Genomic DNA, 10,128 nt, shown 5'->3' with positions numbered 1-10,128 from the left:
TTTACCTCAGAGTGAAGTTATGTTTTTAACTGGTGGAGACCATAAAATACTCACGATATAACCTGGTTGAGACCATTTAAACTGAAATATATACTGGTGGAGACGATTAAAACTCTAAAATTTTTTCTGGTGGAGACCATTGATACTTTTTGATGAAATTAAGTCCGGATGCTCCAACTTCCTATATGAAGGCATAGGTCGTTTGGTGGTGTTTCTATGGCATCATCAGTTTACACTTTTGCATTTCTTGTCACCTCCATTGGGCGCTTAAACTAGCAAACAAAATTAGCTGGGTATTCAAAACAACTTTGGAGTAATAATTTTAATTCAATCTGTAATCCTTTACTTAAATATTGTCCCTTAATATAAAAAATTCACTCAGGGGTCGCGCGAAATTTTTTAATTTATCCGATAGATGGCGTTTTAATTTTATTGAAATACACACATTAACCGTTACACCGAAAACTAGCGTTTATACCATTAAAAAAAAAAAAAAAAATATATATATATATATATTAATAATATATATATATATATATATATATATATATATTATATATATATATATATATATTTATATATAAATATAATATATATATATATATATATATATATATATATAATAATATATATATATATATATATATATATAATATATATATATATATATATATATATATATATATAAATATATATATATTATATATTATGACTTATATAAAACACTGTTTTGTGAATTTTTGGAATGAAACAAGAACATTTAATATATTTATTTATAAGCTCACTTATGGTTGCGAGCTATACAAGTGGGCTTGGTTCAAAATAATTTAATCAAAATATCAAAATATATTTTCTTGTATGAATTGCAAGGATTTGGAATCATCATTTATCATTTATTTAAAAATATTTTTACATAATGAAAAATCGCTTGATTTTTAAGATCTTTTTGTACACAACAATCGCTCAATTTGCCATGAAACACGCTGAATTGTCTTCATTGGAGAAATGTCAATTGAGAAACATTTTTAATCGAGACGACGAATAATACGCGAAAAAGGACACGCGTTACAACGCAGATAATAATTTATTTTTCATAAAAAATGAAAATTATCAGTTCAATTTGCGTAATAATTATTTTCCCGTAAAAATGCAGCAAAAAATAAAAATGTTTTACAATAAATATAAAACGTAAACACGTGAAAAATAAGTAGACAAAATAGTGATGGAACATAATCACGAAAACGACGAACATAAAAGCAAGAACGCAAAAAAACGAATAGAAAAATAAGTGAAGAATAAAAAAAAAGAATAAGAGAAAAAATGTTTTATTATCGAGCAGCAGACATAGCAGCCGCGTTTATTATCGCTTTTGCTGTATCTTAAATTAATGGAAAACTAATCTGTGCTCGGTCCGAAGATTTTCAAGATTAACAAGTTCAAAGGATTTTTTATTATATTTTATTGAAGTGTTTTAGCTAAGTGATACATATATAGATAATAAGCGAGTTTGGGGGGGTTAAACCCTAAACACTAACTCTCCCACTAGTGTAAAGTAGTTTTAAGATAAGACAACAGAACAAGTGCTTTTCATTGGAAGCATACTACATATTAGTTGATTTAAGAAAAAACGAGAAATTAAATTTAGTGATAGTGATCATCACGGAGCATTAGCTGCGTGTACAGTTATTGCTGAACGCGCGGGGCTCTCAAATTTGATTTACCAACACACACAAACGCGATATGTCCGAGAACAAAAATGGACAAGGAGCGCAGTGGTCGAAAGGTGCAGTAACAGCAGCAGTTGCTGCAGCACAAAAACAACAACAGCAACTTCAGCAGCAGCAACATTTACAACATACTCCTGTTTTCAATGCAACAGCGTTGAGTTTAACATCTCCACCTGCGGGCACTGCATCTGCCTTATACGGGGGTACTGGACATCTGGGTACACATCAGCCGTCATCTGATGTAACATCATATGCAGCTGCTCGCTTTCAAGCACCACCAATCGATCATCGCTCTGCATCCACTTCGTCTTCCCATATTGTACCCCCCACACCTACACCATCTTCCACTACCAATGTACCTGTACCTAGTGGTTTCATACCGCCACCATTTCCACCTGCTGCAGCAGCTGCTACATCTGTACTGACCCCCAACCCGTATGCAGTGGCTTCGCTTACCGCCCCAGGATCAACACATGCAAGTGCAAATCATCCACATTCACATGCGCATTCTCATCCGCCTCCGAATCAACAATATTCGGGGTCTCATCCCGTGTCTTCGTCTCACCACGCCCACTTTGGAATGGAACAGTTTCAACATTTAAATGCCCAGCAACAATACGAGCTTAGCAAACTAATGGCAGCTTCTTTTAGTGCAACCCAACAGGCAGTGGGGGTTTCAAGTGGACCAACAAATCTTTCATCGAACGCAACATCGTTTTCCTCATCATCGTCGACGGCAACAGCTTCATCAACCACAACAAATGTGTCGGTTGCAGGAACGTCAACTTCTCAAACATCTGCAACAAATCGTCATCCACCACAATCGTCTGGCGAAAGTTCTACTTCCGGTAGTATAAATACACAAATGGCAGACCAGGTTATTAGTGCAATAAGCACTGGCACCACAGCCACCAAATTGGCTACCACACCTATACATGGTCGTTTAATGGGTCTAGGGGTGCATGCACCAGATGAAGAGAAACTAAGACGAATACAACAAGTTGTAGAGTCCGGTATAGGGTGTGTATTCAAGCATAACAAAAATTACTACTTTTAAATTTGTTTTGTATACAAAAACGATTTACTTTACATAAATTGATGATTTTTTTGTTTTTGTTTCTATTCAAAATATTTAGCGATCATGCCAAACAACAAATAGTTCAAATATTGGATCGTATTTCGACTTTAAGGCCAGTAGAAAAATTACTGCTTTATTTAAGATTGCCTGGAGAACAACCAGAAACAGGTTAATATTATATGACAATGTAGTAGTCAACAATATGGTAACTTTATATATCTTCTAGATCCCCTACGTCAGCCTCAAAATCCCTTAGGGACACGTTCAGAGATTAATCACACTATAAATTGGGTTCGTACTCATTTAGAACAAGATCCCCAAGTATCTATACCAAAACAAGATGTATACAATGATTATTTGTAAGTGTTTAATTGTTTAATTTGATAATCAATTGTGTAATGTTATTGTAAGCATTATTTACCAAGTAATTTCTTTTTTCTATCTCTTTTCTTTCTCCTTTTTATTAGAGTTTATTGTGAACGTTTGGATATCAAGCCATTATCTACGGCTGATTTTGGTAAAGTTATGAAGCAAGTTTTTCCAGGCATACGACCCAGGCGTTTGGGCACAAGAGGACATTCACGTTATTGTTATGCTGCTATGCGGAAAACAAGTAAATTGCCAGCACCCCACTTACCCACACTGACGACAGTGAAACCTACAAAAAGTGCTGAAAAAGATGGCAGCATTGATTTATCGACAAATATTATTGATAACACTGAAGAACAGGAAGAATCATGGAGTGTTGTAAAACAATGGGCAGAGTCTATGTTGCATGTTAAAATAGACAATATAAGTGATTTGGCAACACATATAAAAACAAATGGACCATTACCATTGGCAGGAGGAACGCATACACCATATACTGGATCCGGACGAGGGACTAGTAGTAGTGTGGCACACAAAAAACATACGCAAAGGGAACCCAAAGAAAAAAGGGTCATGGCGGTAAGTTATAAGATATTTGGGATCAGTTTTGACAAACATAACTAGAGGTACAAAGAAGAACTTTAAAGTAGGTTTAAAAATTTTACTTAACATATTAATCGCCTCTTTAAGTTAATATTTGTTCTATTTACGCACTGAATATTACTTACTTGATTTAATAAACGTTAATATAACTAAATACTTATAATTGTATAAATGTTCCTGTAAGATTTACTATTTTAACAATATCTTTATTTTTTAGGATATGGGACCTTTAAAGAAACGACGCAAAAAGAAACGAAAAGGATCATCCTCATCAGAATCCAGTTGCCATCAAAATGTAAACACCGGTGACCAACAACAAATTCAAGCCCAATTATCTCCAGCTAATAGCTCTAAAAGTGGTAGTCATCATGCTGTGCTATCACCGGCAATGGAGGATGGTCAAAAAGTGAAAATTAAACAGGAAGTAATAGATTCGCCCGGTTATCCTCCATCAGTGGGAAGTTTGTCCACACACTCTCAGTCCACAGATTCGACTAATGTAACCCAATATCAAACAACTTCGGGCACAAATACATTACAAATGGCCCAGCATCAAGTGATGCCAATGAATTTGGCTGCTGAGACAAGAGGTGGTATATCCAACGTTTTAGCTAGAGCTCCACCAATGACCGCATCCCTAACGGCAAGTGCATTTGAGCATGTACGTCCAACGGGTGTGCAGACACCAACAACAACTGTAGCAGCAGCTGTAAAGAATTTAACACCAAAAATTATGGAATTGTCTACGGAGAATCAAGCGATGTCTTCGCCCCCATCGCAAACTGTTATTAAGCAAGAGATTGGAACCGAAGATTACAACACTTCAAATATTTTCTGTAAGAAGGTTCGTAAAGCACAACAAACTAAAGGTTTTTGGGCCAATTCCCCAACATCGAATCGGAGCACAACTGCAGCAACAACTCCAAATTATCCTATTATAACAACAACAGCTTCTACACCACCACCTGTGTCGGCTAGTGTTATAACAGCACCCCCAAATAATTCGGATTCCGTTGTGGTTTACAACATGGGACCACCCACACAAATGGCTCCTTCTACTAGCCCAAATAGTCAGACATTAGGCGATGACGTTTCAACGCTGGGACAACCAAAGGTACTTTCTCGTAATCTACAACAGTTAAAGGCAAAGAAAATATTGGCTGCCGTCGCGACAGCTGGTTGTGATCCTCCTGATCTGAATGCGGCCAAAGATGCAGCAGATCTACCGGCAAATTTAGGTTTGCCGAGAGAACGCGTTATTAGCATTTGTAATATGGATAAGCATGAGCTAGATGATTACTTTTTGCCCGTAGAGGAGGAAAATTCAGAAGATCAAGAAACTGAGTTGCTTCAATATTTTCAGATGGGAGACGCTGAGGAAAAATTAACCAAAAATTCTTCCTCTGATGCTAAACGGAACAGTAATTCAACAGTAAATCAATTGACGTCAGCCTCAACATCCATACCTAAATCGACAATAGCTACAACGGCATCGTCAAGTATAGGATCGTTAGTACTGACCTCCAATTCAACAATGACAACATCAAAAACATCCACTGGCATAATGATGATGAGCACATATAAATCTAGTAACAATACACCGTCAATAAACGATATATCAACAATAACAAATAGTCAATTACAAAATGGTAAAACATTTTCAAATACAAATTCAAACACAACAGCAAATTCTACTTTGATTAAATTGCCCTTAACGTCATCATGTTTAACAGCCACAACTTCATCGTCGTCATCATCATGTTCAAATACTGTTGGTACTGCCTCAGCGTCTCTAGCACAATTAAATCAAAAGCATCAACAACAAATGCAAATACAACAACAACATCAACAACTTCAGCAACAATCTATAAATCAACATCAGCAACAACAACAACAAAATCAACCTCAAGTCTATTCAAAGGTTTCTATTAAACGTAAAATAAATTTAAATACAACAACAACTACATCGGACATAACAGCAGCAAGGAAAAATTACAGTTTTCTACCAATATCACCCAATATTAATACGACCACCACATCTTGCAGCAACAACACTTCATTGCCGCTAAATAGTAATAATACTAATAATAGTCATACCTCAAATGCGGGATTCTTTGCCAGCCCTGGTTTATCGCGTTTACTGACTAAACAACAATCGTTAGATTGTGACACCTCCTCAGATCCCATGATTGGAGCAACACGACGTCAGCGATCGTATAATACCATGATGACCTCTGCTTCAGCACCTCCAAGTCCTTCGGTGTTAAAACAGCAGCAAGAGCAACAATTGTTTGGCCATATGTCACACAACATTCTTATGGATCAGTGGTCTAACTCAGTCGAACACTTCAATAATCCAACAGCATCGTCAAATGTGGTCAATTCGTTAATGGTTGATCAAAATTCTTTGGATTTAGACTTATTTGGCGAAGCGGCTGCAGCTGCAGCCTCAACAGCAACCAATACCACATTTGGCAATCGCACTAATTTTAATATGAATATCAACAACAATTCTGAGGGAATAATGGGACACAATTCGGAAAATTCATCCGGCCAAATCAACGACGTCACACAGCGATCTCAGTCGGTGCCGTTGTCACAATTGCAACGTACACATTCGCCCACATTCAATCGAACTTTCCAATGTGGTACAAATAATCCAGCGGCAGTATCTGCTTGTAATTCCTTGGCTCAAACACCTGTGCCATCGGAATTTATGGATTCAGTTACAATGCTGTCGGAAAATAGTTGTAGCCAACAGAGTGCCACCATAAAACTTGAGGAGGTTGCAAATGTTGTTGCTTCTGATTCAACCGCCATGTTGGATGAGGTTGTTGTGAGTGACATTTTGTCATCTCCAGATTTCGTGTCAAAATTTTCCAGTCTCAACCAGACCGGCACAACAAAAACAACTTGTTCGTCGGCGGGTTCCTCGTCGGGCTATAGCAGTGCTGGTCATTTTTCCTTATCATCCGGAAGCTATAGTGTAGGAGGAGGCGGTAATGGAAGTGGCAGCGGCGCCATGACTTCGTCAATATCACGTTCCGTACCTTCTACACCGTTGCCTCATCAAAATCCACAAAATCTGTTTGGTAACGGTAATAACTTTTACAGAAGACGTTTCGTTAATAATTGTCAATCGTTAAATGGAGTTGGTGCAGGTGGGGTTTTGGATAATCTTAATTCTTTTTCCCACAATTTTTCATCCAGCAGCAAATACGGTTATGGCAATATGTCTTCATCGTTATCCCGTTCAGCGTGCGATATCTCTAAATCTATGCCTTCTACACCCATAACAACTACACCAAGTAGTTTCCGTTACAGTCCTTCAGAGTTTGCACGCGATTTCCTTATTAATGGCAATACCATAGATGATAGCATAACATCCTCATTCGGTGCAGTGGGCAGTGATAATCTAATGGGGTCTGATGTCGTGGGTGTGGATGCTCCACTGAATTCCGAATCGCTGTTGAATGAAGAAGATACATTAATTAATGGTTCGACCGGCATGGGACAGGTAGATACAGGCGTATTAACACCAGATTTTTCTGTACAATCTGGTACATCGGCTCCTGATATGGGCGGTGTTGTAGGTGAGTCATCTGTTGTTATTGGCGTGGGTTCGGATTTATTAGATAATTTGTAGAATTTGTCTGAAGAGCAAGTTAAAAGAAAACGTGTAAAGCAAAAGTCCCATGATTCTATATTAGAAGAAACCGCACAATCCTGCAGCATACCAGCTGAAAGTGAAAATGACCACGATGCGGTTAATAGTTGTGCAGTTGGACTTTTACTAGCCGAAGTTGGTAAATTATAATCATCATAAACTTGCTCTTCAGTACAAACAGTAGTAATTAGTAAAACTAATCTAATATGTCATTGAAATTGTTACATTATTGTTTAATATATTATATTTTAACATTTTATAGTTTTTAATTTTGTTTTCCCCTTTTTCTACCTATAAGTATACTATACAAAATTTTACTATTCTATACAATTCTATTACTACTCTTTTGTTTGTTTTCTATTCGCTTTAATAATTTCAAAAAAAAAAAAAAAAGTAAAATAAATTAAGTCCAGTGAAGACTATAAAATATGCTTTTAAAAGCATAGATAAGAATTCATATAAAACGTCTGAGACGTTTTATTTATTTTTGTTTGTTTTATTTCCTTTTCATTTCGATTTTGTTTGATTTATATTTGGAATAATATTATGTATGTTTTTTTTATTATTATTTTTATAAAAGTTGGCTTTATTATTTAATAACAACATAGTTTTGATTTTGTGTGTTTTTATTTGGATTAAATTTTTTATGTTTATGTTTAATTATATTTTTTTGTTAAATAATAAATTGATAAAAATAATGGTAAATATTAAAAAAAAAAGAAAAGATGTTTACAAAATTGTATAAAGAGCAGAGTAAAATAATGAAATAATGGAAAAATAAATTTGATGTCGATGCATGAAAAGAATAGACAAGCAAATGCTAAAAAAGTGAACTACAGTATATGAATACACCTGCGTTTAATAGAGTTTCATTGTAACTTTCTTCGACCCATATGTCGATTATGACATTGATACCAGTCCTGAAGGCGTTTGTTAGACATTGAGGTAATTAGGGCAATTGAGAAAATATTTCAATAATAATACATTTTTTAGTAAATGTCTAATAGCTAAGGATGTGTTATTTATCTGCACTCCGGTGCTTTGTGGTTTATGTTTATAGAATGAAATGACTGGAAGAAAACTAGACATTTTAATTGCTCTTTTTGTCTTGGCCATAGGTTTATGCTTAGAAGTACAACTTCACTCGGAGACCATAAGGCCCCTTCATAGAAAGTGAGAGTTGGGCAGTCATTTAAACCTGAGATCGTCGTGGAAATACCTGCAATAGTAGGGTATGTTTTTATTTTAGTTTATTTCAAAAGAATTCTATACCAAAAAGGATGACCCATTCTACGATGTTCGACGTATAAATAGCCAATCCGCTCTCCTGACAAAACCTAAAATTTCCCTTATAATGCATCTAGCTACATTTCCTAAATCATAATGAAATGTTTTTCCGAGCCATTTGTGCATCATGAAAGTCACACAAAATATGTTACACTGTCTCTAGCTCATTTTCGTCCTTACACAACCTACAAAACTCCTTTGTGTTAAAGACCATAATACCCAAAAGGGCTCATATAGCGCAGTGACCGGTTATCACTCCTACAAGAATTCTAATACTTCTTCTGTCGAATCCTATTAGTATACTAGTTGCCTTAGTATTCAAACTCGGCCATAAGGCCTTGGATATCCTGCAATCCGTTCTTCTGTACCAGGACTGGTTGGAGGAGTTCCTGAATTCATGGGAGATTAACATGTAGTAGTGGTAGATAGAAGATTTCAGCGAACTAACTCCACTATTAGTGTCCAGATCTAAACCATGTACATTAAAATGCCCTGGAACCCAAGACCTGATTGTATACATCCCAGATAGTTCGCGGATAGCATCCCTGCATCTGCTTACTAATCTGCAGTGAACTACATGACATTTCAAGAACTTAAGTGCTGCCTATCAACATAAACTGTGATCTCTGACCCCCTTTCTAATGTGCTTCTTTATCAGTTCCATAGCCTTCCAGATTGCTAAGATCTCTGCCTGGAAAAGATTACATTCATCCGGAAGTCTATATGACACCTTTATATTACAATCTACCAAATAAACTCCTGCACCTGTGCCGGATTCCATTTTGGAAGATAGTACACCTTTCAAACAAAACTTCAGATCCCATCCACTTGGAAACTCTATTTGGGGTGTTAAACCAAAGTCTAGTGTCGTTACTAAATGATCAGAGATACATTTCGTAATCCTTTCATAAACTGCCGGTCCACACTATGAAACTTTTGATTTTGCGTTATAGAGAAAGAATCTCTCTCGCGGTGCGAAGTTTTCCGTACTCGGAAACTTGTTTCGTTTTGTTAGACCTGGTTCACACTAAGAAACTTTTTTTGGGACTCTTTTGATTTTTGTGTGTGAGAGAATGAGAAAGAAATATCAACAATATCTTTCTCCCACACACAAAATCAAAAGTTTCTCAACAAAAGTTTCCTAGTGTAAACCAGGTCTTATTCTTCTTATGCGTACAACAACAAATCAATGCAATTAACACGTATAGTTTCTGAAACAAAAGTTTCTATGTGTGGACATTAAGGAAACTTCAAAAGAGAATTAAGAAAAAGTTTCTCAACAAAAGTTTCCTAGTGTGGATCAGGTCTAACTCGTATTGATATAATAATGTAACACTTACTGACAAAGACTCTTTCTATCCTATAAGTATCACATCACATCAAGTGGTCCTTATGGT

The 10,128-nt window shown here is 36.0% G+C and overlaps 1 protein-coding gene across 1 annotated transcript; it reads left to right on the top strand.

Moving 5' to 3' along the window:
- Nucleotides 1-1,004: 1,004 nt before the first annotated feature.
- On the top strand, nt 1,005-7,708 carry LOC111675436 (serine-rich adhesin for platelets). Its single transcript, XM_023436201.2, has 5 exons — nt 1,005-2,747; nt 2,864-2,973; nt 3,032-3,164; nt 3,273-3,753; nt 3,995-7,708. Exons 1-5 carry the CDS (start codon nt 1,741-1,743, stop codon nt 7,421-7,423), a joined length of 5,160 nt encoding a protein of 1,719 aa, XP_023291969.2. The 5' UTR covers nt 1,005-1,740; the 3' UTR covers nt 7,424-7,708.
- The last annotated feature ends 2,420 nt before the right edge of the window (nt 7,709-10,128 follow it).

Source organism: Lucilia cuprina, chromosome 4 (genome assembly GCF_022045245.1).
Source record: "Lucilia cuprina isolate Lc7/37 chromosome 4, ASM2204524v1, whole genome shotgun sequence".
Classification (NCBI taxonomy): Eukaryota; Metazoa; Arthropoda; class Insecta; order Diptera; family Calliphoridae; genus Lucilia; species Lucilia cuprina.
Note: the sequence above shows the minus strand (reverse complement) of the source record. Positions and strands in the feature narration are given on the sequence as shown.

What these genes read in the sequence shown, in the direction of transcription:
- LOC111675436 (XM_023436201.2), top strand. Translation starts at nt 1,741, where the DNA reads ATGTCCGAGAACAAAAATGGACAAGGAGCGCAGTGGTCGAAAGGTGCA. An exon ending in GTTGTAGAGTCCGGTATAGG is followed by an intron (nt 2,748 to 2,863) that starts GTGTGTATTCAA and finishes CAAAATATTTAG; the next exon opens with CGATCATGCCAAACAACAAA. An exon ending in GATGTATACAATGATTATTT is followed by an intron (nt 3,165 to 3,272) that starts GTAAGTGTTTAA and finishes CCTTTTTATTAG; the next exon opens with AGTTTATTGTGAACGTTTGG.